Source organism: Podospora pseudoanserina, chromosome 1 (genome assembly GCF_035222485.1).
Source record: "Podospora pseudoanserina strain CBS 124.78 chromosome 1, whole genome shotgun sequence".
NCBI classification, from domain to species: domain Eukaryota; kingdom Fungi; phylum Ascomycota; class Sordariomycetes; order Sordariales; family Podosporaceae; genus Podospora; species Podospora pseudoanserina.
Window position 1 is genome coordinate 7108848 of NC_085920.1, and position 19269 is coordinate 7128116.

A 19269-nucleotide genomic window follows, 5' to 3' on the forward strand; every position below is an offset into this window, starting at 1 on the left:
GTTTGGTATCGAGTCGGGAGCTTTGAAGCCGGCGCTGGCGCAAATTCCGGGGGCGATGACGGCATTGGTGATGCAAGGGGCATTTCTCTCGAACTTCATTCAAGATTTTTGCGTCATGGGAGATCACGTGCATCGTTCTTCTCGGGCGAAAAGTTCTTGATTGACGGGTGGTGTGCTCAAGCCTCGTGGTAAATCATGGTTGTCTCAGACAGGTTTCAGGGTGACTTTTTCTGTGGGAATAGCTCCATGCGCAGAAACGGGGATTGGGTTGGGGTTAGACAGCGCGGGGTAGACATGCTGTCGTGGTTTAAGTTTAATATCTGTTGAGGCTCGTCTTTTACCATCGAAACCTGGGGTTTTTGATATTGTTGTTGTGTATTTTTGAAGGGTTCACTTCGTCCTCTCTTTTTGATATTGTCAGTTCGTCCATCCAGGTGATGGTAGGTGGTCTAGTTCTTCAATTCTGAATAGCATTTTTTTTTTTTTTTTTTTTTTTTTGATCAACGGCATTTCTTTGATACCCCTTTTCTGTCAAAATGCGTTATCTCTCCTTTTCAGTTTTTGCCCTAGGCATCACCACCACCTCCGCCACCATCCTCGCCTCGGACGGACACGGCGGCGTCATCCACAACCCTCGGTACACCCACCAAAGAATCGACAGCCGCAACGTCAAGATCGACAACCTCGCCCTCCACGCCGCGGTCCGAAGGTTCAACGTTGAGCAACTCCAGAACTTGACGAGCACCCTCCCCGTGTTGATACCCCGACAGGCGGCAAACCTCCAGGTTTTTACCTCCGCCCTGGGGGGCGCTACGGCGCCTGCTATTACCAACTCTGGTGATCCTGACAGACCTTTTGCTGTCGACGGGGATACCTTTCCCGATTTTGCGACGGCGAGCAACAGGGCTTGTGACAACCAGAAGAATGCCTGTGCCAGGATTGCGAATGAGGGGGGCCAGAGGGACGGGGAGTTGACGGTGGGGGAGTGTGACAGGCAGATGGGTGAGTTTTGCTTACTTCACACTTACACTGGAGAGGGATAGCATACCTAGATAGGGCTGACATATGAGTAGAACAATGCAAGAGTGCGGCGCTTTCGGCAGCCAACAGATCTTTTGATGGCGCCGCGGGTGAGCAGCAGCCGCAGCAGCCACCGCCGCAGCAAGGGGGCGGTCGTGGTGATGATGGAGGACAGAGGCAGGATCCGAATCGGGGGCAGGATCAGGGACAGGAGGAACAGGCGCCGCCCGAGTCGGTGCTGGTTAGTTCGGATGAGAATTTTGATTTCTTCTGTGATGTTTAGGCCTGGGAAGTTCGGGAGGCGTGGGAGACTGATGTTTTTTCTTTTGTGGGTATTTACAGCAAGGGAATCAATCGGGAAGGCAATGGTTGGTGTAAGTGACGAGGAGGCCGGAATTGGGGCAACATGGAGCACTGCTGTTTCAGACAACTCGCCATTGGGCACGGAATCGGGCGTGGGAGGCGGTTTTCCGCCTTTTTGTACATCAATGGTATTATTGGCTATAGGGTGTTTATGAAGATGTCACGAAGGTCTGGGTTTTGCTCATCTGAATTCCATTCCATGAGGCGAGATGGCTATCCCTACCGTTGCTGCACGAGTCGCTGCCCGATATGCATCACCGTATGCATCACCGTATGCATCACCGTCAAAACATACAGAAGTGGCGGGACTGCCAAACGTACGGCCGGGTCCCATCAAACAACCCATTGTTTCGGGAAGTTTGGCTGCTTCGACCGGCCTGGCTGCCGCTAACCAACCCCCCGCGATCTTCAGAACGGACCGAGACATTGCTGATTGTACGGAGTACGGGGAGCATGATCATTTCATCTGCCAGCATTTTGAAAGGTGAAATTGAAGATGTGATGCAATTGGCTTCCGTGGGAGTTCAAATGTGGATCCCGCCGGCCTGCTTAGTGCCAAGGGAAACCATGCGCGCGTGGCCTATGCACAATGTCGTGGCCAGTCGGTTGGCGTTTTGATGGCACGCTTTCCGTGCTGTTTTTGGTTGTTTTCTGAACTTTTAACTTTTTCGGGCCAAGCCAAGTAAAGTTCTAGAGAGCTGGCTGGTAACCTGGAAGTTGAAGAGGTAAAAAACCCGCCGCCGTTGCAAAACCTGGAGAAAGTTCTACAAGTTGTGTCTTTTCTTTGCCTATGATTTCTTTAGCATCAAGAACCCTTACGATCAGCCCCTGTTTGCTTCTTCAGGTGTCATCCACCCAACAGCACCGAAATTACAGACTGGTCTGCTTCGTCCAGCAGTGGAGCGCGACAAGGCCCGGCTCATTAAAGCAGGTGTTCCCAGTCCGAAAAAATAATTGCTAGTCGGCCCACGACACCCTCTCCTCGTCCTAACCCGGTCCCTCCACCTCCCCTCCCCGTCCCCATCCCCATCTCGAGCCAGACACACGGTCATTCTCGCGTCCCTTTTACAGCTGCAAGCTGCCGAGTCGAGTCCATCGCCAGCCTGCCCTGTTGCGCATCCATGTGTTTGTGCGGATCGAGCCCGTTAACCTTTCTTGTCGCTCCTTTAGCCTCAGTTTAATAATTTCCTTGGCCATATTCACTTCGCCTGCCGACAGCCAACGTCGGACACGCGTCGTCGCGTCCAGCCCGCCCGACCGTTGCTGCATCTGTATCCCCTAGCCACCTCCCAGGTTTCCCCAGGATATCCGACGTGGGAGTTTTGGGCTTGTTTACGGAGACGATACTCGTCCCGCCTAGATAATAATCGAGGACCAGTAGCAGACGACGCTCAACTCGTCTGCGCTGGCTCTCGGCCTGGTGAGTAACACACCTAAACCCAATTCCATCGCTGCCGTCCAACCATCGACCACGCTGAGCCACCCACGCATATGTCCCGGCAGCCAGCTCACCCCCCCCCCCCCTGGCCACCACCAACATGTTCGGCTAACATTGGGTGTCGCTCCCAGTTTCCTAAAAACGTCTTCCTTAAATTTGTCACCGCAGACTCCTCCTCGTGCACTGGCACAGGACGGCCCTCTCAAGCCGATCTCCAAGTTGCAGGCCTACCCACCATCGATTGCATCGTCCCCTGCCCTCTCGAGCGCTTCCACTGCCGACGGCGAGGCATCCCCCGTACTACCGCCTCTGCCAGTACCTAGATTACCTGAACGAGTCCGTGGTCTCTTGAGGACTCCACCGCCCGCCGCTGAGAGATCAGGAGACGAGGATAGCAGGGACGAAGGCTTGGCTCCTGGCGCTACCGATTGGGGCTCCCCCTACCCCTCGAACCTTCGAACCGACAGCACCTCTAGCAGCGACCTTTCTGGGGACTCTCCCCTACCAATCCACCGCCTTCAACTACAAACCCCCTTCTTGCGTCCCGCCCCGCTCATCGAAGAACCGCAGCCAGAGCCCCCACGGCAGTCAAGCCTGAGTGCGGCCGCAGCTGTGCTTGCGAACCGAGCCAGGCGCATTGCGCACGGAATCACAGAGGATTGGATACGTCAGCACACGGCTGCTGGAGGTGACCAGGAAAAACGACATTGGTTCAGTGACGGAACCGGCGATAGTGAGAACTCTTCACTGAGCGGCTCATTTTCCGGTGAGGAAGCTGCGTGGTTGGGATACGACGATATCAATCTTGAAACCCCACGACCAAGAAGTCGCGAGACCGATAACGGACGGTGGCTGTCATCCGGCCTCGACCGCAGAAAGCAGGCCAGTAACGAAACGTTGAGACAATCCCACCTGGACCGTGCAAAAGAAGCCCCGGCCGCCAAAATGGTGTCTTCCGACGAGAGGTCAACGCCCGATAGCGTGGGCAACCGCGGATTTACAGCTGACTCGTTGTCGGCCACTCAGGGGCGTCTCAACCTCCCTGAGAGGCCCGGCACACCGAAACTGAACGGAATCAACGGATCGGCGAGTGTGACGCAGGTAGAGCATAAGGCGCCATCAACACCGTCAAGAGCGGCTGTCAAGCGCGCGTCTCTGAGTGCGACCCCCCGCGCATTCAGGAAAAAGGTACCTTGGAAGGGCAAAAACATCATGGTATGCTTCCCGAGCAACGACCGACGGGGTCAGCCCGGCGGGCCTCCAATGCCCCTTACCGAGACCCAGGTGAAGGGCATGCTTCGAAGTTGGGAGGAGCTTGGGTACAACACCGAAGGATTTGATTTAGCATCGGATGCACAAGAGCTTGGGACTGCGGAGCATTCACATAGTAGGGGATCCTGGCCCGACTTTGATGATGTCGCACGGGAGCGGCAGAGCGGCAAATACCCAATAGTCCTTCCCGATCTCAATGGTATGTTCTCGGATGCGAATTGTGCGCTTTACTGCTGCTTTGTTTCTAACATGGTTCACCACTTGCAGCCTGGAAGAAGTACGTCGACGAGCTCAACGAGGCCAAACTCCGCGCCCTGGGCGTTTCGTTTGGCAATGAAGAACCTCCCCTCCCTCCGCCGCCAGCGATCTCCCCCGCTACGACGATGAGCCGGCAAACATCGATGCAATATCCGCCCCTGCCATTCTCCCCACCGATTCCAACGTCCTCCGCATCGAGCAACCAAGCAGTCCCCGGCTTCCCATTCAACGTGCCGTTCGTCACCTCTGCCGCCCAGAGTCCAGGCATCCCGGCTGGCGCATCACCGGGGCCGTTCAACAAGTTCAATCCCCGGGCGTCTATCTCGATCCCTTCGCCACATGGGTGGTCTCCCTCCATCATGCTCGGGCACCGTGTTGGCTCGCCCTCGCTCGCAAACCTCAGCGCCATGATGTCTCCTACTTCCCCATTCTCTCCTGATGGGATGGGCCCTGTCGGGCCTGTTGGACACCAACGGCATCAGTCACTACAGTTCCCTGTCTTGCCTCACCAGTTCCAAGTGCCAGTCAGAGCCTCGCCGCGCCTGCAGGATCTATGCGAAATTGACGAGGAGCCGGCAGAGGAAGAGGCATCGAAGCCCCACGAGGCCGGCTTTGTGCACCACAACGCTAGTGATAGCTTGCAGAAGGAAATTGACGAGGCTGAGTATCACCTCGAGGAGCAGATGCGCTCCCAGCTCGACAATGACGAAGACTACAGCCCCCACAACGAAAACGATAAGGGAGAGATGCCTGCATTGCCATCTGTGCAGTTCGCGGCTCAAGCCCCCCAGTTTAGTCAAGCGGATGGTCTTGTTTTGCATCACCCCAGACCGCACAGCCGAGGTCATTCGCTCTCTCAGAAGTTTTATACCGAAGACGACGCAACTGTCGAGGGTGGCTACAGACCCACGCTGCAGGGTATTAGTCCGCACTTGTCAGAAGATTCCGAGATCGAGACCAATCCGAGTAATCTGGGAACTCCTGTTCAGAACTTTGATTTTGCCAAGATCGCCCACCAGCGGACGCTGTCGAACGACAGCAACCCATGGCAACACAGTGAGCCCGGAAGGCCGGCTGCTAACAGCAATCACCAGCCACGCGTAAGCCACGGCAGCAAGTCTTCTTTCTCGAAGCTCAATGTTGAGGCTCCGGAGTTCAAGTTCAACCCCGCGAACTCGTTCACCCCAGGTAACGGGTTTGCCTTCTCAAACTCCTCGTTCGCGACCCCTGTCTTCAACGCAGGGTTACCGCAGACCGTACCCAATGCGTTTGGTATGACGGCTCCGTTGCCAGCGCCCGTTCCAGCTCCTGTGCCAGCTCCTGGCCCTACCAAGATTAATGTCAACGCTGCGCCCTTTTCGCCTGGATCGAGCGACTTCAGCTTCTCAAGCTCAGGCCCCAAGTTCAGACCTGATGCTCCCGCCTTCACCCCAACCGGCATCCCCGGAGTGACTGCTGGTTCCGTGAAGAGCACGAGCAAGCCTGGCTCCATCTTTGGAAGCATTGATCTTTCTGCCGCGGACATTGTCAAGCCCGCGAAGAAGTCGCAGGCCGTTCCTATCACCAAGCCTGAGGATGAACAGCCCGATGAGGAGCGTGAGGGTGGCAAGGCACCTGGTCAGTACACTGGCGAGGAGACACGCAGCAAACGAGCCAGGTCTTCGGTTGCTCCCGATGATGATATTGCTCTCTTTGCGGAACGTACAGACGACCCTACCTTGGTCGTCGCCAAGCCAGAGACGGTCGCCGAAGACGGTGGACCGGTGGAGGACAAGTCCTTCGATGAGTCCAACAACGGCCAGGAAGACACTGCGCAGTCATCCATGGTCATTTCAGCAACACCGGATACCGAGGCTGCAATCAGTCCCTCTGAAACTTCACCGGACCAGGCGACTGTTCCTTGGGCGCCATTCGAGTTCAACAAGCCGACTGAGATGCAGGCATTCGCCGAGGCCGCGCCATTCGAGCCTGGAAGCTTCAAGGCTGGCCATACGAAATCACTTTCAGCCACGGCCAAGGCCTTTGTTCCTGGCGTGCCTGTGTGGGAAGACGATAAAGATACCACTCCTGAAGCTACACCTATTGTTGCCAACGACGAACATTCAGGACTCAGTCAAGATGCCGCTGAAACAGTCGTCGAGTCTATCGAGCAGCCAGAGGAGGACCTCGAAGTGCCGACTCCCGCTGCCACCCGATCACTCGACAAGGAACTACCCCCAGCTCCTAAGGGGTTGGCTGCGTCCCGTTATGCCCGCTCCTCCCCTCCACCTCCGCCTCCACCCAAGCAAAGCGGGCTCTCGGCCTCCCGGTTTGCCACCGCTCTCTCCCCAAGCAACGAGCAACCACAGCAACAAGTTTCCATGCCTGCTTCGTCTACTGAACTTGATGACAAGCCCTTGCCCTCAGCTCCGGCGGAGGAGGCTGCTGGGGATATGCTTGCCGAACCCACCATGGCTGATCTGGATGAGATCATGCGTCGACTCAACGAAAATCCGGATATGGGTGTGAAAAAGACGTATAACAACGAGAACCAATGGGCCCATGCTGACCCAGCTCCTCCTCGAGGAACGTCACTGGAGGTTCCACTTGACGCGCCTCTGCTCCGCAGCGAGGCTCCTAGCCCTAAGCCAAGCAGCCGTCAGTACGATGAAATGGCCGACTCCCCAAGGACGTTGTCTGCCGAGCCTGAAGATCCGTTCAACGATCAAATGCAGTACACAGAGGGTGCAGTTCAGCGCCTCAATGGAAGCGAGAGCCTTCCTGCTAGCGACTGGGAGGGCACCTTCACAGAGGACGAACAAACGAAGCTTGAGTCGCGTGTCAAGTTCTTTGACGGCCGTGTCAGTGATCTTGTTGATGGACTGCTTGCTGCTCGCCTCAAGCCTTTGGAGCAGCTTGTCTCTGGTCTTGCTCGCAGCGGAAAGCACCTTCATTCTTCCCAGCCACGTCACAGTGTGTCGGATACGGAAGATGGCGACGACGAAGAGGATGGGTTGACTCATCTCAGGCGCCCTGCGAGCCCCCGCCGGGACCGCAGAATGCAGCAAATTCGTGCGGCCGTTTCCGAGGCGCTCGCAGCTCACCAAAAGATTCCAGCAGAATCGGCTCGTTCTTTGGCGGGCGAGGACAATTCTCGTGTCCTGTCTGTTTTGGAAGAGATGAAGACACAACTCAACGTCAGGGCCGACATTGGGAGTATCGTGGAGGAGGTTATTGAACGGCGTATCCCGCCCGCGGCTGTGGATAAGGATCATGAGATCAGCCAGTTGCACGCTCGGCTTGCGGCTTTGGAGCAGCGTCTTCATGATAGCGATGCCAAGCTGGCAGCTGAAACTGCCGCTAGACGGGCGGCCGAGGATAGTGCCGCCAGGGCTAGCCGTGAGCTTGAGAATGCGGCTACCAAGATTGATGTTGAAATGATGAACAAGAGCTCCCTGGGGCAGCGCATCAACGACCTCGAGGAGCGTGTGCACCACGCCGAGCATCAGGTGGAGGAGGCAGTCAACGGTAGAAGGGCTGCTGAAGATCGTCTTGCAGAGAACCAGCGGTTGCTTCGCATCTCTGCAGAAGAGGAGACTCGTCTTCGTGAACTCGTCGATACTAAGGATAGCGAGATGAACGAGGCGCGCAAGGAAACTCTGCACTGGCGGGGTGAAGCTACCCGTATTGCTACTATTGCTCAGAGACGGGATAAGGACCTTGCTCAGGCGCTTGACGAAAATAAGGCGCTGCACAAGCTCATTGAGACCCTCGGCACCCAGGTCGAGGAGAACGAGCGTGTCCGTGACAACTATCGCACCAAGATGTTCTCTCTCCAGGAGGACATGGCCAAGGCTGCAAAGGATATTGCTGAGGAGAATGCCCGTCATGCCAAGCGGGAACAAGGCCTTGTCGCTCGGCAGGAGGTTCTCGAGGCTAGACTTCAGGCCGAGGCTCGAACTCGCGAGCGCATTGAGACTGAGCTCCAAAGGCTGGAAATGGGCGAGCGCCAGGGCATGCGCGCTGTCGCTGAGTGTAAGAGACTCGAAAATGTTCTCGCCGAGATGCGCACCGAGAATCACAAGTTGCACCAGAGCGCCCTCCGCTACCAGGCTGAATTTGAAGAGGCTAGGGAGTCTGCTGCCCGTGAGGTTCAACGCACTCGCGATGCTATGCAGAGCGAAATCGACGCTGCCAATCACCAGGTCAACGTTGCTCGGAACGAGCTTGAGGACCAGATGGCGAGACTTAGAAGCCAGCTCGACCAAGTCAAGATGGATGCTGACACTTCCAAGGCGCGCCTTGAGATGCTCTTGGAGGAAGCCCAAACCACCAAGCAGACCGAGCTTGAAGCCCTTGCTGAGAAACATCAGAACGAGATGGAGGACCTGCAGGCACGCTACGACCGCCAGCTCAGCAACACCAGAGAAGATGCCCACCGCACTGAGCAGAACCTGCTGGAGCGTCTTAGCATCTCCACCTCCAAGTCCGAGCACCTCCAAGACAAGGTCGCCCATCTCGAGGAGAAGCTTGAGATTGCCAAGGAGGCTGCACGGGCTGCTGCTCAGGCTGCCAAGTCGTCTGTTGGTGGTGCGGAATTACCTGCCCAGGTTGGCGCTTCCGCGGCCAGGGAATTGGGAGTTCCAGAGAGGATTTCGCCCCAGGCTCTGCGCGAGTCCATCATGGTCTTGCAAGAGCAGCTCCAGGAGCGTGAGCAGAGAATTGAGGAGCTTGACCAGAAGCTTGCCAAGGTTGATCCCGAAGCGGAGACCAAGATTTCCAAGCGCGACGACGAGATCATCTGGCTCCGTGAGCTTCTTGCCGTCAGACACTCGGATCTGCAGGACATTATTGCTGCTCTCGGACGTGAAGATTACGACAAGAACACGGTCAAGGACGCGGCGATCCGTCTCAAGGCCAACCTCCAAATGGAGGAGCAGGAACGCGAAAGGGCACTCAATGGTGGTTCTGCCATCAACCTGCCCAACATTGCCGCCACCATTCGTGAAGCGGCCACTCCCCGCGTTGCCCAGGCTGTTGGTCCTTTGGCGGCCGCGTGGGGTAACTGGCGCAGGTCGAGAGATCCATCGTTTGGTGCTGCCAGCAGTGTACAGTCGCCCACCGGGTCGACTAGTGGCAGCAGCACCACACCATCCAAGAGCGGCCCTACTGCGAGCGGCTTCCTCGGGGGTCTGTTGACACCTCCTGCCTCCAGTCTTAGACAGACGCCAACCGCCCCTCCAGTAAAACAGCCGACTGCTTTCTCGAGCACCGGACGCCGCTTCACTGCCCAGGACCTTGCCAACCGACCTCTCGGGCCAGCTTCTGCCGCAGTGCAACAAGCGCAACTAGAGACGGCAGCTGCTGTCCCCGCTCTCCCCTCGGTGTTGAGCACCCCGCCCCGTCGCACCGTCTCTTCCGGACCAGTGACACCACCGATGCGGGACAATGCCTACGACTCCGATGCGCAAGACTTTGACGATGCCGAATTTTATGAGGAATGAGCACGTCCTCAGGAACCAGCATCATCATCAGTCCGTGTCTGTAAGCCCACGTGGCTAAAATTATTATAACCCCCTATTTCCTTTGTTTATTTTCTATTGTTTGTGGTGTCGTCAATCAAGATGGAGGAGGAGAGAGTTGTAGATAATGATGGATGGGAGCGCGAGTTTTGGCATGGAACACACACCAATCAGCAACATGGTTTACATACACAAACACCCATTCACACACTGAGAAAAAAAAAGAAAGCAAAAACTAGAATGATACCCCTTCCCCCTTTTATATATTTCTCTCACTACCAGATTGTTGTTGTTGTTGTTGTTGTTGTTGTTGTTGTTGTTTGAGGAAACTTTTGTAATTTTGGCCTTTTGTCGATAGTTGTTGTTTCTGAGGAGGAAAGCAAAGTTCGGTTTTAATCAATTCACTGTCATTGTCTTTCTTTTTTTTAGTTGGCACCAGCAGCAAAGTTTGGCTTTGGATGTATGATTCTGTATATTGCCTTCTCTTCTGTCTCTCTCCCCTAAAAATAAAAAAAGGGTGAGCTTTTGAATGTTTGTTGTTGTTTTTTTGTTATGCATTTTTTGTTGTAAAGTGAGAATGAAAGATAAGAATGGTCACATGTTGCGAGACGAATAGTTGCTAGCTTTGGCATCGGCGTTTTTTTTTTTTTTTTTTTTTGTTTAATTTTGTTGATAAAAGTACACCGCCCCAAGAGCAATTCTCTCAGACCTGATAGCGTTATTATAAAGGAAGGGAGCGCAGGGAGGGTTGAGGTTGAGGTTGAGGCTGGGGCTGGGGGGGAGGGGGATGGTGGGTGTGTGGGCAGTGTAATTATGGGGGATGTGTTGTTTTGTTAGTTAGTTGAGGTTGCTGTTTGTATATAGCATGGAAGAGCAGGCAGAGTAAGAAAGAAAAAATTGTTGTTTCTAAAACGTTGGGGTAGCCCACACGGTGATGGTGAGATGGAGGAGGAAGGGGAGTCCTGTTATAGAAAGGGGCAGGGTGGGGAAGACCCCTGATTATATGCAGCCCTATCGGAATATTCCGATGCAGGTTGGACAAAAGTGCCCCCTGAGAGACCCCGTGATTTTAGTGGGGAAGGTGATGTGGGGAGGTAAATACCTAATGGTGAGGGTATCGCCATTCACTGCCAAAACCACCTGTAGTTGCAAGCTGAAAATGGTGGTGTTCATCCCAAGTCCAGGTCTGGGCGTGATGTTATGATGTGTCAAAACTGTCGTTGTGCTACTAGCCTGCGACGCTGGGGCCGTAGAAGTGTCAGACCCATTGAGGACGGTAGCTATTGGTGTTTCTCAAGTCTCAAGAAGCAATGGGGAGCATACAGAACTCTGTTTGTATATACAGTGGCAGACATACCTCTACGGCTATGAGGTATCACAGCCTGACGCCCAAAACGAACTGCTTATCTCTATCAAGCAAACAACAGCAATGGCATCAACAGAGACTCCGTCCTCTTCTTACGATTTGTTGCGGAACATGTTCATAACCCCTTCACTTGCCAGCTAGACTTCCTCGAGAAACTACTTACTAACGCCGTCGCACAAACAAGGCGTTTGGTGGTCCAGTGTTGTTGTGGTGGGTATCGTTGTTGTGATGATGGTGATGCCAGCCCGAGACCAACCTACCGACGAGGCTGGTTGCGTTGAGTGTCATCTTGAACAAGGCAGGACTTGTGCTGGCGTGTTCGAAGTTGTAGTTGGTGAAAAGATCGACGAGGGTCTTCTTGTAATAGAATCGCCTGGTATTCTACTGACCACCTGTCGTAAGTTGATTCAATGGGATCCTTGTTATGTTGAGCACAGTTGACTGTTAGCTATCATGCAACAGTGGGCAGAACACGTCTACGTTAAACCTGTGGGGAGACACTTGATCAGAACCCTGACGGCTAAAACATGAAAACTCAAGAGATTTTTGAGATGGAAGATTAGGGCAAGCTTCCTGACTTGGAAGAATCAGGGATGATGGCTTCAATCCAATGTTGACAAAGGTTGTCTTGGCATCCAGGGGATCATGGGCAGCTTGTGCTCCCGTCCACACGGCACAAGATAACACTGTCTGAGAGAACCCCGCCCGCTGTTTTGCCTCGCAAGGTTATCGAGCGCAAAACCTGGTCGGCCAACCGTGGCAAATAATGGCCAGGTGGCTGTTGATGTTCATCGCCGCTGGAAACAAGCTTCACTTCAGTTAGGTACCGATAACAAGAATCTAACTTTTTCCAGGATCGATATTACGGTAGACCAGAGAAAGCATATCGCACTGATAAACATACAGTACATCGAGGAAAACTGCGCAACAACATTCATTTCTCGGCGATCGTTCAGTCTTGAACCGCACCTCCACCACCACATCACCCACGTCTCCTCCTCCTCAATCATCACCGTAAACACTGGAGATTTCCACATTCCCAACTCTCGCTCACTCTTGTCAGTATCGAGCCTAACACGTTTTTTTTTTGTTCCCTCATGGCTGCCTCATAAATATGCTGGGCTGACTCGCTTGTCTCTGGCCCAGTGGTCTATCTATCTTTCCAGCAACCCCAACCTTTCCTTCTCCCGCCTACGGTCTTCAGTTGGCCCATCCGCCTCCCAGTAAAAGAAACAAGGGGATAATGGCGAGTGTAGTTATGACAACGGCGTCAAGCATAGCCAGTTTTATCGGTGTGCCTGCAAAATGCGAGGGGAGCTAGCCGTTGGTTTGACCCCCAGCAGATATCCTTTCGGGGCTTGATTGGGCTTAATATGCTGAGGACTTCACTGGCCAGCTGCAGAGTCGTAGTCAGAAGTTACACCGCGCATAGGTCAGTTTCAAGTTTGCCGCAATCAAGGTACCATGATACCGTGCTCAGGTGCTGTTGTCGAGAGGCCTTTTGGGACTAAAACTATTCAGATGAACAAAACGACTGGGGCCAAAGTTGCCCGCTCAGTGGTGATGGCTTCAGTCCAATGTTGACAAATGTGGGTCCGGCACTCAGGGGCGAGCCCGCGACTGGTGCTGCCAAACTCGACACAGCCCCCTACGTGCTAAGTAGGTACCTAAGAAGACTTCGACATTCTGAAGAATCTTCTTTCACTTTGTTCCCATCCTCACGTCAAGTTGGTTGGAGACATTACCGCCGTTTGAAGGAGCACCGTGTGACGGGGCTATGGTTGGTCACCGGAGGGTACCCAAGCAGCAAAGAGGAGAGGAGCAGACATTTCAAGGCACAGAAATTGTCCCGGACAATGCGACCAGCAATATCTACCAGCAAGTTTCCTTCTCGGTTTCGATTTAGTCCACCAGCTATCCGGATCTCAACACCCACAGCATTAGCACGTCTCGAAGTCACCAACTAGGGACTCACTTCTTCCTCAACAACTACGACATCGCAACATCTACCCTAAAGCACCATTTATATAGCCCACCTCATCAACATCTTAATCACGGCGGAATGGTGGTCAGCGAGATAATCGTCCTCTCCATCTTCGGTTGGATGGTATTCTACATCTTCTGTGTCTTGCTCGTGTCCATGACCAGGAGTGAGCCCTCCCGATAAACCAACCGATCCTGTTCCAGACTGTGTCTGACCACATCGCCCAGAGGATGAACGCTTGCTTCCGGATACCCCACCTGAATGGTACGTTGCCGAGATACCCCGATCTGGTTTACTTGGCTCCCAGTTCAAATTCCGCGGCCAATAACCACCAGGACAACATCGAGATGGGAACGACAGGAGCTGAAAGTCCGCCCCCAAAAGGCCCGCCGCCTGCTTACCCGGTCGACTGAATACCAGGGGGAGGAGGTTGCTATAGAATAGAAACCGCCGTGTCGTGTCCGGTTCGATTAAAATTGAAATTCTCGAGGTAGTTGGAAATTGAGGCACCTTTTATCAATCAAAAGAATCTCATTCAGCTGCCCTTTTTTATCTAAACCTACTCAAAGACGGCGCCTGGCAGTGTCAGCAGAACACCACACATGACAGAACGCAGCAGATTCCGGCCGCAAGCAAACAATCAACACCAACCGCATAACCAGTTGATAGATACCAGACCTTGACCGCCTAGAACATGTCGCACCCTTCAAGTCTCACTTCCCTACAAACTTGGCTTCTCGAACGCCCATCTCCAACAACCCAACCGCCTACACCAGCCCACCCTCACCTCGGCACCCCTCCCAGTCAACTCAACCCCCCCAGTCAACTCAACCCCCCCAGTCAACTCAGCCCTCCCCACCCCCAACTCCAACCCTACCAGAATGATCAGCCCTTTTACAGAAGAAGACGTTTTCATGCTCATATCAGCATCCTTACCTGATGTTGCCCTGGGTATGCCTAAGCCTGTTCATATTCGCAACAGAGTGTACGTCCCCTCCACCATTTCCCACGTTTACCAGGCAAACTAACTCACCCAACCTCCAGGGTCCTACTTTTACTACACCATCCTCCCCCGTCATAGACGTAACCCCCAGCGGACACTGGTACACCAACCCCCCTCCCCCCCCTGTGTCGCTATCAAGTGGGTCTCCGGTCTTATCCGCGTTGAGCTCGTCCTTGCGGGCCTCATAGTGATAATTTTATTCGTGTGCTATGATGCAAGGGAGTTTTTCAGATACTTTTCCGGGGTATGGACAAGGGGGATCGGAGGCGGTGGAACTACGTGATCGAGGAGGGGGAGGAGGGAACAACACCGGGGCTGGGCACAATAATCGTCACCCAGTGGTGTCTAGCGGAGGGTGGGGGTGGGGTGGGGGGTGTGTATACTTTCTGCGAGACCACGGTCAAGGGCGCCGGTCTGACGCTTTTGTCTTCTGCGGGGGAGGCTGCAGACGGGCAGGATGTTGGGATGGGGACGAGGAGGGCCAGGACGGTTTAGTGCCCCTGATGAAAACAGGGTCATGGGGACAAAGTTTTGTATAGATCGTGTTTGAAGACAGGGCAAAAAAGCAAGTGAAAAGACTATCGCCTCACACACAAATCACTCCTTAGAATCCACTTTTCCCCTGCCGTGACTTCTTTTCCTTCGTGGAGCATGCAATCGTCGCCGTGTTTATGTAACAGCAACATGCCCGTCTCAGGGTTGATGGGGATGGCTTCTTTCTTGGTTTGTCGATCGTTTGGGTAGAACACTGTTTCGCCTCCTACGCAACCGTCGGTGGAGGAGGTGAGGTAGAGGAGAAGGGTCCAGGTGGTTTTGACTGGTAGAGAGGGGTTCTCAGGGGTAGAAAGGGTTAGGTTGTTTGAGTCGTCATCTGGGAAGTGCTGTCAGTCAACTTCCTCAAGAGTCTGGCCAAGAGCGGCTCCCAAGTCCGATGACAGGGAGAAGAGGTTGTGATGATGTGGTGATTGTCTTGGATATGATGTGGTGATCGTTGTTTGTGGTTCGAGATGGAAAAAGAAACGACAGATTTGCGGTTGTGTCGATCTTTTAGGCGAACTCGGTTCGTGCATGTCTCACTAGACCACCCTTTCTTTGTGTGGGAAAAACTGGCGATTGGACCAGGATTTGGATGGGAAATATATGCATGACATGACTTACAATGCGCATCAAAAAACTGTCCAGGCGTGTACCGGTACACTCTGATATTCGGATTCAACCCTACGACTTCCCCTCCCCTGATTCACAGCATGTCAGTATCACATCATATTCTAGGCCATGTCTCACAGAGGTTCACCATAAATGAGCCAGATCCGGATTGTCCAGAACGGCCTCCTTCAGCCCGGTTTCGCTCCATAATCTTTCTGCAAAGAGTGGGTCCTGGACCTGGAACCTGTCATTTACCCTGACGGCCATCCCCCGCTTGGGTTTGCCTGGGGTTGTAGTCAGGGGAAGGGTCCGCAGGAACGAGACATAGTCACGGCACAGGTTCTTGGGGAAGAATGACCGGAGGACGACGACTTTGTCCTGGATCGGGGAATCAAAGTCGAGGCTGACTACCGGTAGAGGCGGTCTAAACACCGGCCAGTCAGGGGGCGTCTGTTTGGTGGTGGTGGTGGTGGCGGCGGCGGGGGAGGAAGAGGGGGTTTGCTTCTTGGGCTGCTTGGCTTTTGCCATGATAGACAGTAGTGGACGGTGGCAGACGGATTGGCTTCCTCTAGTGCCGTGCCGATGAAGGTGACACGTCAAGTCAAGAGACAATGGCTGACAGTTGGGTGATAGTAATTGGCTGGTAGAGTGTCTTCGGTGTCGTTATGGCGATTGCTTGTCCGAGATGGCTGCTGTCTGCATTAGCATGTCGTCTGATATCTGAGCAGCGGCACGCATGTAGCAACCCGGCACGCTTCCCAGTTTTCCAAGGATGTCCCGTTCCGGACCATTGGTCTACCCAAGCATGTCTCACTTCTCAGCCTCTGAGACTGCAGGTGGCTCTAGTTGGTGACACTGTTCGTTGACTGACAGGAGGAACGGCAGGGGAACATCCTATTGGGGGATGGGATATGCCTGGCAGCTTGTGGCGTGTCAATTGTCTCAGAGAGAGGGGGGAGAGATGTGTACCTGGGGTGTGCCGCGACCAAAGCGACAACCGATGAGAGTGGTGAGATGCTCGTACCCTTGTTACTGGTGCCATAGTTCACGAACAAGGTCGATCTGAGGTCGATTCCAGCGGGTGCGCCAAGGCGCCTCGATAACGTTAAATGCATCGCCCCGCGAAATAACACGGCCAGGGAACAGGGGGTGACAGCGCCGACCAATGACAGGCCAAGACATTCCGAGACATCAGACCAATCTTTTCCAAAGCTCCAACGACAGCTTTTCAGAACTCACATCCACACCATCGACAAATCGCGACGCTGTGTCCATTCTTTTTCTGGGGCTGTCGGTCCGTCTCTCCTTTCGCCTTCTCCTGCTCCCAGATGCCGCTCCTCAGTTTCCTCGCCAGTAAGCTGCTCGGCGTCGAGCCAGCCTCGGAACAGGCAAAGAAACAACAGAATCTCAATGTATCAACAACAACAACAACAACAACAACAACAACAACACCAACAGCGGTGCCTTCAACGGCAAGCCCCACTGGCCCACAACCGGTGCCCACATCCGCACCGACACCACCATCAGACAAAGCTACGGCGCCAGCTACATCACCGAGACTAAGCCAGCCCTATGAGCGACCGCCTTACCCCCCTGTCTTTTCGGAACGCTCGCTCCGGCAAATGGGCTTGATGGCCGCCGGCGGTGGCTTTCTGGCCCTCTCCATCCTCGTCACAAGACGGGCCATTGCCAGGCAGATGATCATGTCCCGGCTCAAGTACTACTCATCCAACCCAATAGCGCTGCCGTCGCAGCCGTTGAAGAAGGATCCCTTGATTGCCTTCACCGCCCTGAACTATGCAACTCTGAATACCATGGCCTTTGGCATCATGTTTGTGGGAGGGTTGTCGTGGGCATTCAACATCTCGACTCTGGAAGAGCTGAGACAAGCCTCGCAGTACTCCATGGCCCGGTCCCTCAGCTCGGCCATGGGAGGTGAGGAGGACAAGGAAGCCGAAAAGGAGCTCGTTGAGTGGATGGCAAAGCAGCTCAACATGGATCTGCCCAAGAAACCAGAAGATGGATCGCCGGCACCAGCTCCGGCGGATGATAAGCCAACCAAGACACCCTGATGGACAGCCAGCTTGGAAACGATTGGCTCTGAAGGGAAAAAAAAATATCAACAGCACAACGCCAGTGTAAAATCTAGCCTGGGCTGTACGATAGATCTTTTTCCGATGTAGATGGTCTAACGGCACACACACATAACGAGCCGAGGGGTCAGCCACATACGCCCTCGTCATGCAGGCGGGCATGATTGAATCAGGAAAACGCAGCTGTTAGATCAATCCATCTCGACTCTCCCGACGCCGTCTTCCCGCTCTTGCATTTTTCCATGTCGTGTGCCATGTCGGGTACCGCACTCGTGTTATAAATATGCCCCATCATGGCCATGCTGTCTGTCAGCTCCCGTTTTGTCTGGACCATCCAGCCTCTCTGGTACACATATCCTTTCTGGGTGGGATCTTGCTTTTGTATTCTGGTGACATCCTGCTATTGGATCCTTGTTTGATTTTGAAACACATTCTCGCCATGTCACCCTTTGAAATTCGAGTCCATTGCTACACCCTCGAAAGCCCCAGCAATGAGCACCACCACCTCGAATCCCCGATCAACATTCTCTCTTCGTTGACTGCCGATCCCCCACCCAGCCATATCATCACTCGAGCAAGAGGAGGAACTCGCGACAACCACGTCGCCTACATCTCCATCTCTTCGCTCATCGTGACCCAGCCGTTCGAGCGTCGGTCATACTGCCATGGAATTGTGGAGTCTGACAGCCCTTGGCCGAGTGAAAAGGGGGACAAGGTCTGGCTGAGAAGCGATGTACCGTTGCTGGTGGGACATAAAGGGGTACCGGTGTATAACATCACCAAGGGCCTGTGTTGCGAGGTTTGGTATGCCAGCGTTCGTTCCTTCCAGTTCCCACCCTGACTAGCTGGTTCCTTCCTGCCGTTTGCTCCCCTCACCCTTGCTCCTTCCCACATTCATGTGTGGCTCCTTCCCACATTCATGTGTGGCCCCTTCCGCCAGTGCTGTTTCAAGCCGTGGCTCCTTCCCACCATGGCCCTTCACCCAGCGTTGCTCCTGCCAAAACAACACTTGCACTTTTGGTTCCTTTCGCACATTATTACCCCTTTAAACACACATCAGCACATTAACCCCTCTGACACATTTCCACATTTCCACATTCCCACGTTCCCCCCGTCCCCCCGTCCCCCCTTTTCAACCGGCACAACCCCCCGCCCAATATCACTTTGAAACATCGACCTCTCTCTGACAAACCTCTGTTCAACAACCAGGATCGACTGCGTCGGCTGGCGCTGGGACAAACAGTCCATCTCATCCGCACCACAAGCCAGACGCCCCGACCCAAGGAGGCTGATCCTAGCAGGACCGGCAAGGAACGGGGGTGTAGGAACCGGTATCATGAGCAGGGATGACGACAGCGCGGCAAAGATGCAGATGGTGATTATCTCTGCCGGGGAAGGGTCTCCAACGCGAGATGAGGGAAAGATTCAAGGCGGTCAGGTGTTGCGGGGTGGGTATCGCCACCACCACCAGCAGCAACAAACTCAAAACCAGATTCGGTGTTTAACCGTCAGGGAGCTGGAGGAGGGGTGGGAGGATGTCATTGGGAAGAGGGTAAGTTTCCTACCTACCTACGCGGAACACAATGTTTTGGACATGAGAAAAGGGGCTAACATTGTGTTGTTGGTAGGGCACCCTTCTGGGCTCGGGGTCGAATAATGGGGGTGAGAATGTCAAGGTCAAAAGGAGGGCGGTGGTGAAGAAGATGCTAATGTAAAAAAGCCGCAGTGAAGATTGGATATCAAGGGAAGCTAATAGTTGACATAATCTTTTGTAAAAGCCACTTTCATCAAACAGTGACAGAACCCAAAACAAATAACATCAAAC

General features: G+C 54.0%; 4 protein-coding genes across 4 annotated transcripts; 3 read left to right on the forward strand and 1 right to left on the reverse strand.

The window, feature by feature from the left end:
• Positions 1–536: 536 nt before the first annotated feature.
• Positions 537–9834, forward strand: QC764_0023570 (uncharacterized protein; the record flags this gene model as incomplete). The annotated part of the gene is made up of 4 exons (XM_062940083.1): positions 537–1002; positions 1074–1261; positions 2990–4292; positions 4361–9834. The coding sequence occupies 4 exons, from the start codon at positions 537–539 to the stop codon at positions 9832–9834; spliced, it is 7431 nt and encodes a 2476-aa protein (XP_062806335.1).
• Positions 9835–14745: 4911 nt separating this feature from the next.
• Positions 14746–16446, reverse strand: QC764_119990 (uncharacterized protein). The gene is made up of 4 exons (XM_062943258.1): positions 16321–16446; positions 15500–16273; positions 15364–15440; positions 14746–15076 (listed from the first exon to the last, which is right to left on the reverse strand). Exons 2-4 carry the CDS (start codon positions 15877–15879, stop codon positions 14784–14786), a joined length of 750 nt encoding a protein of 249 aa, XP_062806336.1. The 5' UTR covers positions 15880–16273; positions 16321–16446; the 3' UTR covers positions 14746–14783.
• A 233-nt stretch (positions 16447–16679) lies between these two features.
• On the forward strand, positions 16680–17423 carry QC764_120000 (uncharacterized protein; the record flags this gene model as incomplete). Its single annotated transcript, XM_062943259.1, has 1 exon — positions 16680–17423. One exon carries the CDS (start codon positions 16680–16682, stop codon positions 17421–17423), a length of 744 nt encoding a protein of 247 aa, XP_062806337.1.
• A 304-nt stretch (positions 17424–17727) lies between these two features.
• On the forward strand, positions 17728–19269 carry QC764_120005 (uncharacterized protein; the record flags this gene model as incomplete). The annotated part of the gene is made up of 3 exons (XM_062943260.1): positions 17728–18248; positions 18654–18996; positions 19073–19269. 3 exons carry the CDS (start codon positions 17728–17730, stop codon positions 19157–19159), a joined length of 951 nt encoding a protein of 316 aa, XP_062806338.1. The 3' UTR covers positions 19160–19269.